The following is a 16,235-nucleotide window of genomic DNA, read 5'->3' on the forward strand; positions in this document are numbered from 1 at the left end:
ACATTATACTGTGTGGGGTATGGCGGTACTGTAGGAACATTATACTGTGTGGGGGTATGGCGGTACTATGAGAACATTATACTGTGTGTGGGGGTATGGCGGTACTATGAGAACATTATACTGTGTGGAGGAGTATGGCGGTACTATGAGAACATTATACTGTGTGTGGGGGTATGGCGGTACTATGAGAACATTATACTGTGTGTGGGGGTATGGAGGTACTGTAGGAACATTATACTGTGTGGGGTATGGCGGTACTGTAGGAACATTATACTGTGTGGGGGTATGGCGGTACTATGAGAACATTATACTGTGTGTGGGGGTATGGCGGTACTATGAGAACATTATACTGTGTGGAGGAGTATGGCGGTACTATGAGAACATTATACTGTGTGTGGGGGTATGGCGGTACTATGAGAACATTATACTGTATGTGGGTGTATGGCGGTACTATGAGAACATTATACTGTGTGTGGGGGATGGCGGTACTATGAGAACATTATACTGTGTGTGGGGGTATGGCGGTACTATGAGAACATTATACTGTGTGTGGGGGTATGGCGGTACTATGAGAACATTATACTGTGTGTGGGGTTATGGCGGTACTATGAGAACATTATAATGTGTGTGGGGGTATGGCGGTACTATGAGAACATTATACTGTGTGTGTGGGGGTATGGCAGTACTATGAGAACATTATACTGTGTGTGGGGGTATGGCGGTACTATGAGAACATTATACTGTGTGTGGGGGTATGGCGTACTGTAGGAACATTATACTGTGTGTGGGGGCATGGCGGTACTATGAGAACATTATACGGTGTGTGGGGGTATGGAGGTACTATGAGAATATTATACGGTGTGTGGGGGTATGGCGGTACTATGAGAACATTATACTGTGTGTGGGGGTATGGCGGTAGTGTGAGAACATTATACTGCGTGTGGGGGTATGGCGGTACTATGAGAACATTATACTGTGTGGGGGGGGTATGGCGGTACTGTAGGAACATTATACTTTGTGTGGGGGTATGGTGCTACTATGAGAACATTATAGTGTGTGGGGGGGTATGGCGGTACTATGACAACATTATACTGTGTGTGGGGGTATGGCGGTACTGTAGGAACATTATACTTTGTGTGGGGGTATGGCGCTACTATGAGAATATTATAGTGTGTCGGGGTATGGCGGTAGTGTGAGAACATTATACTGTGCGTGGGGGTATGGCGGTACTATGAGAATATTACATTGTGTGGGGGGTATGGCGGTACTATGAGAACATTATACTGTGTGGGGGGGGTATGGCGGTACTATGAGAACATTACACTGTGTGTGGGGGTATGGCGGTACTATGAGAACATTATATTGTGTGGGGGGGGTATGGCGGTACTATGAGAACATTATACTGTGGGGGGGTATGGCGATACTATGACATTATACTGTGTGTGGGGGTATGGCGCTACTATGAGAACATTATAGTGTGTCGGGGTATGGCGGTAGTGTGAGAACATTATACTGTGCGTGGGGGTGTGGTGGTACTATGAGAACATTATATTGTGTGGCGGGTATGGCGGTGCTATGAGAACATTATACTGTGTGTGGGGGGGTATGGCGGTACTATGAGAACATTACACTGTGTGTCGGGGTATGGCGGTACTATGAGAAAATTATATTGTGGGGGGGGGTTGTTATGACCTGGTGGTAAGGACAATAATGGACCTGGTGGTTAAGAGCACACGGAATGACCTGATAGTTACTAATATTATAGGACGAGCTCTGAGACGTGGGAACTCTGCTGACCGCAATCCCTGATCCTATCACAGACACTAGAAATAGCCGTGGATTGCTCCTAACGCTCCCTATGCAACTCGACACAGCCTAAGAAACTAGCTAGCCCTAGAGATAGAAAAATAAAGCCTACCTTGCCTCAGAGAAATTCCCCAAAGGAAAAGGCAGCCCCCCACATATAATGACTGTGAGTAAAGATGAAAATTACAAACACAGAGATGAGATAGATTTAGCAAACTGAGGCCCAACTTACTGAACAGACAGAGGATAGGAAAGGTAACTTTGCGGTCAGCACAAAAAACTACAAAAAGACCACGCAGAGGGTGCAAAAAGACCCACCGCACCGACTCACAGTGCGGAGGCGCTTCCTCTGCGTCCCAGAGCTTCCAGCAAGCAAGACAAAAAATCAAAATAGCAAGCTGGACAGAAAAATAGCAAACCAGAGAAAAACAAGTGGAACTTAGCTTCTGCTGGGAAGACAGGTCACAAGAACGATCCAGGAGAGAACTAGACCAATGCTGGAACATTGACAGGTGGCATGGAGCAATGATCTAAGTGGAGTTAAATAGAGCAGCCAGCTAACGAATTAACCTCGTCACCTATGGAAGGAAACTCAGAAGCCGCAGCTCCACTCACAACCACCAGAGGAAGCCCATGGACAGAACCAGCCGAAGTACCATTCACGACCACAGGAGGGAGCCCGACAACAGAATTCACAACAGTACCCCCCCCTTGAGGAGGGGTCACCGAACCCTCACCAGAGCCCCCAGGCCGACCAGGACGAGCCAAATGAAAGGTACGAACCAGATCGGCAGCATGAATATCGGAGGCAAACACCCAGGAATTATCTTCCTGACCATAACCCTTCCACTTGACCAGGTACTGGAGTTTCCGTCTCGAAATACGAGAATCCAAAATCTTCTCCACCACATACTCCAACTCCCCCTCAACCAACACCGGGGCAGGAGGATCAACGGATGGAACCACAGGCGCCACGTATCTCCGCAACAATGACCTATGGAATACATTATGGATGGCAAAAGAAGCTGGAAGGGTCAAACGAAACGACACAGGATTGAGAACCTCCGAAATCTTACACGGACCAATGAAACGAGGCTTAAACTTAGGAGAGGAAACCTTCATAGGAACATAACGAGACGACAACCAAACCAAATCCCCAACACGAAGTCGGGGACCCACACAGCGCCGGCGGTTAGCGAAACGTTGAGCCTTCTCCTGGGACAATGTCAAATTGTCCACCACATGAGTCCAAATCTGCTGCAACCTATCCACCACAGTATCTACACCAGGACAGTCCGAAGACTCAACCTGCCCTGAAGAGAAACGAGGATGGAAACCAGAATTGCAGAAAAACGGCGAAACCAAAGTAGCCGAGCTGGCCCGATTATTAAGGGCGAACTCAGCCAACGGCAAAAAGGACACCCAATCATCCTGATCAGCAGAAACAAAACATCTCAGATATGTTTCCAAGGTCTGATTAGTTCGTTCGGTTTGGCCATTTGTCTGAGGATGGAAAGCCGAGGAAAAAGACAAATCAATGCCCATCCTAGCACAAAAGGCTCGCCAAAACCTCAAAACAAACTGGGAACCTCTGTCCGAAACGATGTTCTCCGGAATGCCATGTAAACGAACCACATGCTGGAAAAACAATGGCACCAAATGAGAGGAGGAAGGCAATTTAGACAAGGGTACCAAATGGACCATCTTAGAGAAGCGATCACAAACCACCCAAATGACCGACATCTTTTGAGAGACAGGGAGATCCGAAATAAAATCCATAGAGATATGCGTCCAGGGCCTCTTTGGGACCGGCAAGGGCAAAAGCAACCCACTGGCACGAAAACAGCAGGGCTTAGCCCGAGCACAAGTCCCACAAGACTGCACAAAAGAACGCACATCCCGCGACAAAGACGGCCACCAAAAGGATCTAGCCACCAAATCTCTGGTACCAAAGATTCCAGGATGACCAGCAAACACCGAACAATGAACCTCAGAGATAACTCTACTAGTCCATTTATCAGGGACAAACAGTTTCTCCGCTGGGCAACGGTCAGGTCTATCAGCCTGAAATTTTTGCAAATCAGGGGAGATGGCAGACAAAATTACCCCCTCTTTGAGAATACCCGCCGGCTCAGGAACACCCGGAGAGTCGGGCACAAAACTCCTTGACAGGGCATCAGCCTTCACATTCTTAGAGCCTGGAAAGTACGAAACCACAAAATCAAAACGGGAGAAAAATAGCGACCAACGAGCCTGTCTAGGATTCAACCGTTTGGCAGACTCGAGATAAGTCAAATTCTTGTGATCCGTCAAGACCACCACACGATGCTTGGCTCCTTCAAGCCAATGACGCCACTCCTCGAATGCCCACTTCATGGCCAACAACTCCCGATTGCCAACATCATAATTGCGCTCAGCAGGCGAAAACTTTCTAGAAAAGAAGGCACATGGTTTCATCACCGAGCCATCAGAACTTCTTTGCGACAAAACAGCCCCTGCTCCAATCTCGGAAGCACCAACCTCGACCTGAAACGGAAGCGAAACATCTGGCTGGCACAACACAGGGGCAGAAGAAAAAACGCTTCAACTCCTGAAAAGCTTCCACAGCCGCAGAAGACCAATTGACCACATCAGCACCCTTTTTGGTCAAATTAGTCAACGGTTCAGCAACACTAGAAAAATTACTGATGAAGCGACGATAAAAATTAGCAAAGCCCAGGAACTTTTGCAGACTTTTCACAGATGTCGGCTGAGTCCAATCATAAATAATAATAATAATAATAATAATTTTATTTATATAGCGCCAACATATTCCGCAGCGCTTTACAAATTATAGAGGGGACTTGTACAGACAATAGACATTACAGCATAACAGAAATACAGTTCAAAACAGATACCAGGAGGAGTGAGGGCCCTGCTCGCAAGCTTACAAACTATGGGGAAAAGGGGAGACACGAGAGGTGGATGGTAACAATTGCCTGGACTTTAACAGGGTCCATCTCGATAGTAGAAGGGGAAAAAATGAAACCCAAAAATGAAACCTTCTGAACTCCAAAGAGACACTTTGACCCCTTCACAAACAAAGAATTAGCACGAAGGACCTGGAACACCATTCTGACCTGCTTCACGTGAGACTCCCAATCATCCGAGAAGACCAAAATATCATCCAAATATACAATCAGGAATTTATCCAGGTACTCTCAGAAGATGTCATCCATAAAGGACTGAAATACTGATAGAGCATTGGAAAGCCCGAATGGCATAACCAGGTACTCAAAATGGCCCTCGGGCGTATTGAATGCTGTTTTCCATTCATCGCCCTGTTTAATACGCACAAGATTATACGCACCACGAAGATCTATCTTGGTGAACCAACTAGCCCCCTTAATACCGAGCAAATAAATCCGACAGCAGCGGCAAAGGGTACTGAAATTTGACTGTGATCTTATTAAGAAGGCGGTAATCAATACAAGGTCTCAAAGAACCATCCTTCTTGGCCACAAAAAAGAACCCTGCTCCCAATGGTGACGACGACGGGCGAATATGACCCTTCTCCAAGGATTCCTTTATATAACTCTGCATAGCGGCGTGCTCTGGCACAGATAAATTGAACAGTCGGCCCTTAGGAAACTTACTACCAGGAATCAAATTGATAGCACAATCGCAATCCCTATGAGGAGGTAGGGCACTGGATTTGGGCTCATCAAATACATCCCGGTAATCCGACAAAAACTCCGGGACTTCAGAAGGGGTGGATGACGAAATAGACAAAAATGGAACATCACCATGTACCCCCTGACAACCCCAGCTGGACACAGACATAGATTTCCAATTCAATACTGGATTATGGACCTGTAGCCATGGCAACCCCAAAACGACCACATCATGCAGATTATGCAACACCAAAAAGCGAATATCCTCCTGATGTGCAGGAGCCATGCACATGGTCAATTGGGTCCAGTACTGAGGCTTATTCTTGGCCAAAGGCGTAGCATCAATTCCTCTCAATGGAATAGGATACTGCAAGGGCTCCAAGAAAAACCACAGCGCCTAGCAAACTCCAAGTCCATCAAATTCAGGACAGCGCCTGAATCCACAAATGCCATAACAGAATAGGATGACAAGGAGCAAATCAGAGTAACGGACAAAAGAAATTTCGACTGTACCGTACCAATGGTAGCAGACCTAGCGAAACGCTTAGGACAATCGGAGATAGCATGAGTGGAATCACCACAGTAAAAACACAGCCCATTCCGACGTCTGTGTTCTTGCCGTTCAGCTCTGGTCAAAGTCCTATCACATTGCATAGGCTCAGGTCTATGCTCAGATAAAACCGCCAAATGGTGCACAGCTTTACGCTCACGCAAGCGTCGATCGATCTGAATGGCCAAAGACATAGACTCATTCAGACCAGCAGGCATGGGAAATCCCACCATGACATCCTTAAGGGCTTCAGAGAGACCCTTTCTGAAAATTGCTGCCAGGGCACATTCATTCCACTGAGTGAGTACAGACCACTTTCTAAACTTCTGACAATATATTTCTACCTCATCCTGACCCTGACACAGAGCCAGCAAGATTTTCTCTGCCTGATCCACTGAATTAGGTTCATCATAAAGCAATCCGAGCGCCAGAAAAAACGCATCAACATCACGCAATGCCGGATCTCCTGGCGCAAGGGAAAATGCCCAGTCTTGAGGGTCGCCACGTAACAAAGAAATAATGATTTTCACTTGTTGAACAGGGTCACCTGAGGAGCGAGGTTTCAAAGCAAGAAACAATTTACAATTATTTTTGAAATTCAGAAACTTAGATCTATCCCCAAAAAACAAATCAGGAATTGGAATCCTAGGCTCTAACATCGGATTCTGAACCACAAAATCTTGAATGTTTTGTACCCTTGCAGTGAGATTATCCATACAAGAGGACAGACCTTGAATGTCCATATCTACACCTGTATCCTTAACCACCCAGAGGTAAAGGGAAAAAAAGAGAGACAAAACACACTGCAAAGAAAAAAAAATGGTATCAGAACTTCTCTTATCCCTCTATTGAGATGCATTAATGCTTTGGGCCACCTGTACTGTTATGACCTGGTGGTAAGGACAATAATGGACCTGGTGGTTAAGAGCACACGGAATGACCTGATAGTTACTAATATTATAGGACGAGCTCTGAGGTGGGAACTCTGCTGACCGCAATCCCTGATCCTATCACACACACTAGAAATAGCCGTGGATTGCTCCTAACGCTCCCTATGCAACTCGACACAGCCTAAGAAACTAGCTAGCCCTAGAGATAGAAAAATAAAGCCTACCTTGCCTCAGAGAAATTCCCCAAAGGAAAAGGCAGCCCCCCACATATAATGACTGTGAGTAAAGATGAAAATTACAAACACAGAGATGAGATAGATTTAGCAAAGTGAGGCCCGACTTACTGAACAGACAGAGGATAGGAAAGGTAACTTTGCGGTCAGCACAAAAAACTACAAAAAGACCACGCAGAGGGCACAAAAAGACCCTCCGCACCGACTCACGGTGCGGAGGCGCTCCCTCTGCGTCCCAGAGCTTCCAGCAAGCAAGACAAAAAATCAAAATAGCAAGCTGGACAGAAAAATAGCAAACCAGAGAAAAACAAGTGGAACTTAGCTTCTGCTGGGAAGACAGGTCACAAGAACGATCCAGGAGAGAACTAGACCAATGCTGGAACATTGACAGGTGGCATGGAGCAATGATCTAAGTGGAGTTAAATAGAGCAGCCAGCTAACGAATTAACCTCGTCACCTGTGGAAGGAAACTCAGAAGCCGCAGCTCCACTCACAACCACCAGAGGAAGCCCATGGACAGAACCAGCCGAAGTACCATTCACGACCACAGGAGGGAGCCCGACAACAGAATTCACAACAGGGGGTATGGCGGTACTATGAGAACATTATACTGTGTGTGGGGGTATGGCGGTACTATGAGAACATTATACTGTGTGTGGAGGTATGGCGGTACTGTGAGAACATTATACTGTGTGTGGGGGTATGGCGGTACTGTAGGAACATTATACTGTGTGTGGGGGTATGGCGGTACTATGAGAACATTATACTATGTGAAGGGGTATGGCGGTACTATGAGAACATTATACTGTGTGGGGGTATGGCGGTACTATGAGAACATTATACTGTGTGGGGGTATGGCGGTACTATGAGAACATTATACTGTGTGTGGGTGATGGCGGTACTATGAGAACATTATACTGTGTGGGGAGGTATGGCGGTATTATGACAACATTATACTGTGTGGGGGGGTATGGCGGTACTATGAGAACATTATACTGTGTGGGGTATGGCGGTAGTGTGAAAATACCTTTTTTACGAGAGATGCCAGTACTGTGGAAACATTATACTGTGTGAGCGCCATCATATATATTACATAAGTGGTGTAAAAAGGAAAGGGGTGCGGGGAAGAATCTGAGGTACCAGCTCATGGTAAAGTGCCCGAGGCAGCTGGGTGTGGGGCAGAACCCTGCTTACAGGGCATAATGGGGGCATTACACTGTGTGGGGCCAAGAAAGGGGCCCTGTACTAGGAGAACAATCCGCTCCCTCACTTCCTGTCCTCCATAGTTGGCTCGTATGTATCTATTACAGGAAACAGAACAACAACGTTATGAATCTTATAAAGTGGCAACAACAACACCAAAAGAGTCTCAGTGCAGAAGGGGTTAATGTCCCCGCGCTCAGTAATGGGGAATCTCCACATACCTCCACCTGCAGAGCCGCACTCCACATATATGGCTGCTCTGTGCGCACAGGACCTGTGATGAGGTCACAGGGGGAGGAGTCAGGGGTCACGTGATCCACAGTGAAGACGGTACATGGAGACTTCTCAGTCAGTGACATTTCCGCCATTATTCGCCCTCACTACTGGCACAATTACCTCGCGCCGCCTTTTCTACACAATGTTCTGTGTGGAATGTAACGTGTGATTTCTCTGGAGACAAATAGACCCCACACATGAGGGAATTATTACCGGTTACCGGACGTCTAGTATATGGCGGCATATGATTGTGCTATCGCCTCCACACCAGGAGCTAAAATGCCGAAATCTCGCTTATTTACTCCCTTCCAGTGTCCGGCTAAGGCCGGGGTCACACTAGACCGTAATACGGACGAGTGCAGTGCGCTAAAAAAATCGCATAGCACTCATCCCAATGTTAATCTATGGGGAAGCTCCCATCATCCGATATTTTCTCGGCCGTATTCAGGATCCGAGTGAAATCGCAGCATGCTGCGATTGTCAGCGTATCTCGGCCGAGAATCGCCAATGCAAGTCTATGGGTGCGAGTAAAAATCGGATTACATACGGACCATGCGTGTGCATTGCGAGAAATACGGAAGACTTCTCCAGGTGACAGGAAATTGAATCATCCATTATCAGGAAGCTTTGGCATGCTAATTTCTGGCCCACACTGGATTGCAAACCAGGAAGCACGGCTCCACGGAGTGCACTGTGTAGCAGCATGGCCAGGCATATAAATGTTGAGATGCTGATTGCTCTGGTCCATGATAGACTTGAATTATGGGACCAACGCGACGCACATTATGCGGACCGTGCACGTAAAGACGTAGCATGGAGGTCAATATGTCGCCACATGTTCCCCGATTTTGATGATCGACCTCAAGAGGTTCAGCAAGAAATTTGTAAGTACCATCCTTTATGCAAAAATGGGTTTTTATATTGGGTTCATGATAAAAATAAGCATGAACACATCATATGTGGTGTGTTTATGAGTGAAGTAAATGATCCATGCTCTTGGTTGAAGATGCAAAAACATTACCAAGACACACAAATATGGATGAAATGTAGTAGCTATTGTCCTTTAACCCCTTTCTGCCATTGGACGTAATATTCCGTCCATGTGGGGTGGGCCTTAATTCCCAAGGACGGAATATTACGTCCAGCGCGATCGGCCGCGCTCACGGGGGGAGCGCGGCCGATCGCGGCCGGGTGTCAGCTGCTTATCGCAGCTGACATCCGGCGCTATGTGCCAGGAGCGGTCACGGACTGCCCCCGGCACATTAACCCCCGGCACACCACGATCAAAGATGATCGCGATGTGCCGGCGGTGCAGGGAAGCATCGCGCAGGGAGGGGGCTCCCTGCGTGCTTCCCTGAGACCCCCGCAGCAACGCGATGTGATCGCGTTGCTCCGGGGGTCTCCTACCTCCCTCCCTGCAGTAAGTCCCGGATCCAAAATGGCCGCGGATCCGGGACCTGCAGGGAGGGAGGTGGCTTACCAAGTGCCTGCTCAGAGCAGGCACTTGGTAACGCTGCACTGCTCTCAGACAGATCGGTGATCTGTCAGAGTGCTGTGCAAACTGGCAGATCACCGATCTGTATTGTCCCCCCCTGGGACAAAGTAAAAAAGTTAAAAAAAAAATTTCCAAGTGTGTAAAAAAAAAAAAAAAAAAAAAAAAAAATCCTAAATAATGAAAAAAAAAAAAAATATTATTCCCATAAATACATTTCTTTATCTAAATAAAAAAACCAAAACAATAAAAGTACACATATTTAGTATCGCCGCGTCCGTAACGACCCGACCTATAAAACTGGCCCACTAGTTAACCCCTTCAGTAAACACCGTAAGAAGAAAAAAAAAAAAAACGAGGCAAAAAACAACGCTTTATTATCATACCGCCAAACAAAAAGTGGAATAACACGCGATCAAAAAGACGGATATAAATAACCATGGTACCGCTGAAAGCGTCATCTTGTCCCGCAAAAAATGAGCTGCCATACAGCAACATCAGCAAAAAAATGAAAAAGTTATAGTCCTCAGAATAAAGCGATGCAAAAATAATTATTTTTTTCTATAAAATAGTTTTTATCGTATAAAAGCGCCAAAACATAAAAAAAATGATATAAATTAGGTATCGCTGTAATCGTACTGACCCGAAGAATAAAACTGCTTTATCAATTTTACCAAACGTGGAACGGTATAAACGCCTACCCCAAAAGAAATTCATGAATAGCTGGTTTTTGGTCATTCTGCCTCACAAAAATCGGAATAAAAAGCGATCAAAAAATGTCACGTGCCCGAAAATGTTACCAATAAAAACGTCAACTCGTCCCGCAAAAAACAAGACCTCACATGACTCTGTGGACTCAAATATGGAAAAATTATAGCTCTCAAAATGTGGTAACGCAAAAAATATTTTTTGCAATAAAAAGCGTCTTTCAGTGTGTGACGGCTGCCAATCATAAAAATCCGCTAAAAAACCCGCTATAAAAGTAAATGAAAAAAATGTATTTATTTCCATTTTCCCATTAGGGTTAGGGCTAGGGTTAGGGTTAGGGCTAGGCTTAGGGCTAGGGTTAGGGCTAGGGCTAGAGTTGGGACTAGGGTTAGGGTTGGGGCTAGGGTTAGGGTTAAGGCTACAGTTAGGGTTGGGGCTAAAGTTAGGGTTAGGGTTTGGATTACATTTGCGATTGGGATTAGGATTAGGGGTGTGTCTGGGTTAGAGGTGTGGTTAGGGTTACCGTTGGGATTAGGGTTAGGGGTGTGTTTGGATTAGGGTTTCAGTTATAATTGGGGGGTTTCCACTGTTTAGGCACATCAGGGGGATCTCCAAACGCGACATGGCGACCGATCTCAATTCCATCCAATTCTGCATTGAAAAAGTAAAACAGTGCTCCTTCCCTTCCGAGCTCTCCCGTGTGCCCAAACAGGAGTTTACCCCAACATATGGGGTATCAGCGTACTCAGGACAAATTGGACAACAACTTTTGGGGTCCAATTTCTCCTGTTACGCTTGGGAAAATACAAAACTGGGGGCTAAAAAATAATTTTTGTGGGAAAAAAAGATTTTTTATTTTCACGGGTCTGCGTTATAAACTGTAGTGAAACACTTGGGGGCTCAAAGTTCTCACAACACATCTAGATAAGTTCCTTGGGGGGTCTAGTTTCCAATATGGGGTCACTTGTGGGGGGTTTCTACTGTTTAGGTACATTAGGGGCTCTGCAAACACAATGTGACGCCTGCAGACCATTCCATCTAAGTCTGTATTCCAAATGGCGCTCCTTCCCTTCCGAGCCCTCCCATGCGCCCAAACGCTGGTTCTCCCCCACATATAGGGTATCAGCGCACTCAGGACAAATTGCACAACAACTTTTGGGGTCCAATTTCTCCTGTTACCCTCAGGAAAATACAAAACTGGGGGCTAAAAAATTATTTTTGTGGGAAAAAAATTTTGTTTTATTTTTACGGCTCTGCATTATAAACTTCTGTGAAGCTCTTATTGGGTCAAAGTGCTCACCACACATCTAGATAAGTTCCTTAGGGGGTCTACTTTACAAAATGGTGTCACTTGTGGGGGGTTTCAATGTTTAGGTACATCAGTGGCTCTCCAAACACAACATGGCGTCCAATCTCAATTCCTGTCAATTTTGCATTGAAAGGTCAAACGGCGCTCCTTCCCTTCCGAGCTTTCCCATGCGCCCAAACAATGGTTTACCCCCACATATGGGGTATCAGAGTACTCAGGACAAATTGTGCCACAACTTTTGTGGTCCAATTTCTTCTCTTACCATTGGTAAAATAAAAAATTGGGGGCGAAAAGATTTTTTTTTGTGAAAAAAAATGATTTTTTATTTTTACGGTTCTGCATTATAAACTTCTGTGAAGCACTTGGTGGGTCAAAGTGCTCACCACACCTCTAGATAAGTTCTTTAGGGGGTCTACTTTCCAAAATGGTGTCACTTGTGGGGGGTTTCAATGTTTAGGCACATCAGTGGCTCTCCAAATGCAACATGGCGTCCCATCTCAATTCCAGTCAATTTTGCATTGAAAAGTCAAATGGCGCTCCTTCCCTTCCGAGCTCTGCCATGCGCCCAAACTGTGGTTAACCCCCACATATGGGGTATCAGCGTACTCAGGACAAATTGTACAACAACTTTTGGGTCCATTTTCTCCTGTTACCCTTGGTAAAATAAAACAAATTGGAGCTGAAGTAAATTTTTTGTGAAAAAAAGTTAAATGTTCATTTTTATTTAAACATTCCAAAAATTCCTGTGAAGCACCTGAAGGGTTAATAAACTTCTTGAATGTGGTTTTGAGAACCTTGAGGGGTGCAGTTTTTAGAATGGTGTCACACTTGGTTATTTTCTATCATATAGACCCCTCAAAATGACTTCAAATGAGATGTGGTCCCTAAAATAAAATGGTGTTGTAAAAATGAGAAATTGCTGGTCAACTTTTAACCCTTATAACTCCCTAACAAAAAAAAATTTTGGTTCCAAAATTGTGCTGATGTAAAGTAGACATGTGGGAAATGTTACTTATTAAGTATTTTGTGTGACATATCTCTGTGATTTAATTGCATAAAAATTCAAAGTTGGAAAATTGCGAAATTTTCAAAATTTTCGCCATATTTCCGTTTTTTTCACAAATAAACGCAGGTAATATCAAAGAAATTTTACCACTATCATGAAGTACAATATGTCATGAGAAAACAATGTCAGAATCACCGGGATCCGTTGAAGCGTTCCAGAGTTATAACCTCATAAAGGGACAGTGGTCAGAATTGTAAAAATTGGCCCGGTCCATAACGTGCAAACCACCCTTGGGGGTAAAGGGGTTAATATATTCCCCAAGGAATTTTATGTCCCCCTTGGCTCCTGGGCCCGTGTGTGATTGCAAACCCTGTTTGAGTTATGTGCGTGATATTTATATACCAAATGTTGTATCTTTGCAGTCAATGATGTCACTAGACACTGGCGGAGTTGCTGTGACCAATACCGGCGTGAACGACAACTTCCTGGGCGGAGTGGTGATGCAGAAAATACCTATATTTTGATCGCCTTAATTTTCTTGCACCGGTGATGGAGCTCAGACCATAAGTGCATGCATGTCTCAAAAAATGTGACACATCTTATTACGTGAATATGTATGTATTTTTTCTAATTAAAAATCTTTTGTGAAATACAGAACAGAGTCAAATCTGACAGAAAGGGAGACTGCATCTGACTCTGAGTTGGTGATTGACCCTGTTGGTGAAGAGGCAGAAATGGCTGGACCATCTGGGCAAACAACAGGCAGCAACCAACCACCACCACCACAACCAGCAGCAGCGTCTTCTGCCACACAGGAGGCAAATCCAGAGGTGGAGGAAGGAGCCCAGAGCAGCAGTCCAACCTTGGCTCTGGATACCTCACCACAGCCTAATACCAGACCAAACCGTGGTCGGCGCAGAAGGGTGGCTTCGAACATTGGCACCAGGAGGCAAGTGGATACATGGGTGTTGGACTATTTGTCCAGAGCTGTCCATGACGATGGGGAGGAAGCGTACTTCCGCAGTCTTTCCCGCTATTTACGGCCCATTCCACGCTCGCTCAGGCTGCGGACCAGAGGTTGTATCCAAATATTGATAGATGCAGCCACACCCCCAAACAACCCCACTGATGTTTTTAATTATCTGGAACGGTGGCAAATGTCAGCTACCAACCTTCTGGCATTGCAAGACCTTCCACAGGACCAATCACAAACTGTCGCAGCACCTCCCCCGCAACCTATAGCTCCACAACATCAGCATGCCCAAAGCACCCAACAACCACAAAACAGGGCAATTTATGATTATCCTGCAACTGCCCAATATGACCACTTGAACAGACACATGTTTGGAGGCTGGTCCCAACATGTGTCTGCTCGACATGGCCATATTGGGGGGTCTGACCAAATGGGACAAGCCGGTACCCAGGACTTGATGCCCTTCTACCCTCAACATCAAGTGTTAAGTCATACACATGATCGAAACTTGCCACAACAACCTCAATTTAGATCAACACTAACACAGGTTGACAGTCTGGTTGGTCAACCACCCAGGCAAAGTTCCGCACATGCTGGACACCCGCCATCACCATCACCACCCCCAACCTACCAGAACCTGTAATTTTGTTTAAAAATTTTTGGCCTGTCATTTTGGCTGTTGTATGGCCTAAGTTTTTTTTTACCTTGGCATGTAAATCTGTCTTGTTCATATGGCTCTAATTACATATGCTGATAATATGTTTGGAGAATATATAAATATATACTATGAGCAGTAAAAATTTGTTTGCAAATCGGAGTGTTATGTATTGGTCAAAATACATACATGATTTGTCAACTTAACACACTTAGCTAATTTCTGGTTGAGATACATAATACACAATAGAATCCAGAAAATTATGGTATTTATTAACTTACAATCTAAATTAACTTTACTGCAAAACAGCATTGTCTTGCCAAACAGTCGATCCCTCTGGTGACACAAAATAATTTGTTAAAACATCACGAACTTTAAGGCCTGAGGGCTGACGACGTGAAGGAAGAACACGTGTAGTTGTCAAGACAGTATTTGCAGAATCAATTTCATTGGAAGCAGATGATGGGCAATCATGGTATCTTGTAAAGTTGTGAAGAACAACACATGCTTTTATCACGCCATTTACATTGCCTTCACTCAGTTGGATTGCAGACTGAAGTACCCGCCATTTTGCACTGAGAATGCCGAATGAACACTCGACCAGACGGCGGGCACGGGAAAGACGCAAATTAAAAATTCTGCGCCGGTAGTCCAGCCCTCTTCGTGGATAGGGCCTCATGACGTTCCTTGATAATTGAAACGCCTCATCTGCTACCATCATGTAAGGCACCGCATCCAAATTAGCACCTGGTATGTGACTTGGGGGTGGGAGATCCTATTCATTGTTGCGCAGCCGCCGACCCATAATGGAAGAACTGAAGACTCTAGAGTCTCCAGTTCTCCCATAGGCCCCAATGTCTACAATTATAAACCTGTAGTTACTGTCGACTAGGGCAAACAGCACTACAGAGAAAAACTGTTTATAATTATAGAATTGGGTCCCTGAACCTGGCGGCTTACGCACACGGATGTGCTTTCCGTCAAGTGCCCCAATACAGTGCGGAAACTGGCAGGTGTCCTGAAATCCTTGAGCAATATTTAACCAGTCTGCCATTTTGGGTTCTGGCATCACCTCTTGATGGAGTCTTCTCCAGATTTCCGTGCATGTATCCCGCACAATACCAGAAATTGTAGATTTACCCAGTAGAAACTCTAAATGCAGTGCCGCATATGATAGGCCAGTGGCAAGGAAGCTAAAAGAAAACAGAGTATTCTTTAAAAATATAAAGTGAACACAATACAGTGTTATATTTGCAACAACAAAAATGTTTAAAAAATGGCATGCTTATTAAATCATTAAGGACATGCGATGGCTTTCATCTTTGACAAAATTAAATATTATCTAAGAAGGCCAAATGATGTTGAAGTTACCTAAACATTTAATTAGCTACTTTGAATAAGGGGGAACAACATTAAAGTGTTAAATAATTTTGGACAAAGATTATTTAGACATACCGTAAGGTAAGGATAAGGCGCAGCGG

The 16,235-nt window shown here is 45.1% G+C and overlaps 1 protein-coding gene across 1 annotated transcript in view; it reads right to left on the reverse strand.

Moving 5' to 3' along the window:
• The window catches only part of LOC138662822 (gastrula zinc finger protein XlCGF57.1-like), a 43,071-nt gene extending 34,461 nt beyond the window's left edge, over window positions 1-8,610 (reverse strand). Inside the window, exon 1 of the mRNA XM_069748787.1 lies at window positions 8,557-8,610. Coding sequence (XP_069604888.1) covers window positions 8,557-8,583 — 27 coding nt within the window. The 5' untranslated portion in view covers window positions 8,584-8,610. The remainder of the gene's footprint in view (window positions 1-8,556) is intronic.
• Between the last annotated feature and the right edge of the window lie 7,625 nt (window positions 8,611-16,235).

Source organism: Ranitomeya imitator, chromosome 2, assembly GCF_032444005.1.
Source record: "Ranitomeya imitator isolate aRanImi1 chromosome 2, aRanImi1.pri, whole genome shotgun sequence".
Classification (NCBI taxonomy): Eukaryota; Metazoa; Chordata; class Amphibia; order Anura; family Dendrobatidae; genus Ranitomeya; species Ranitomeya imitator.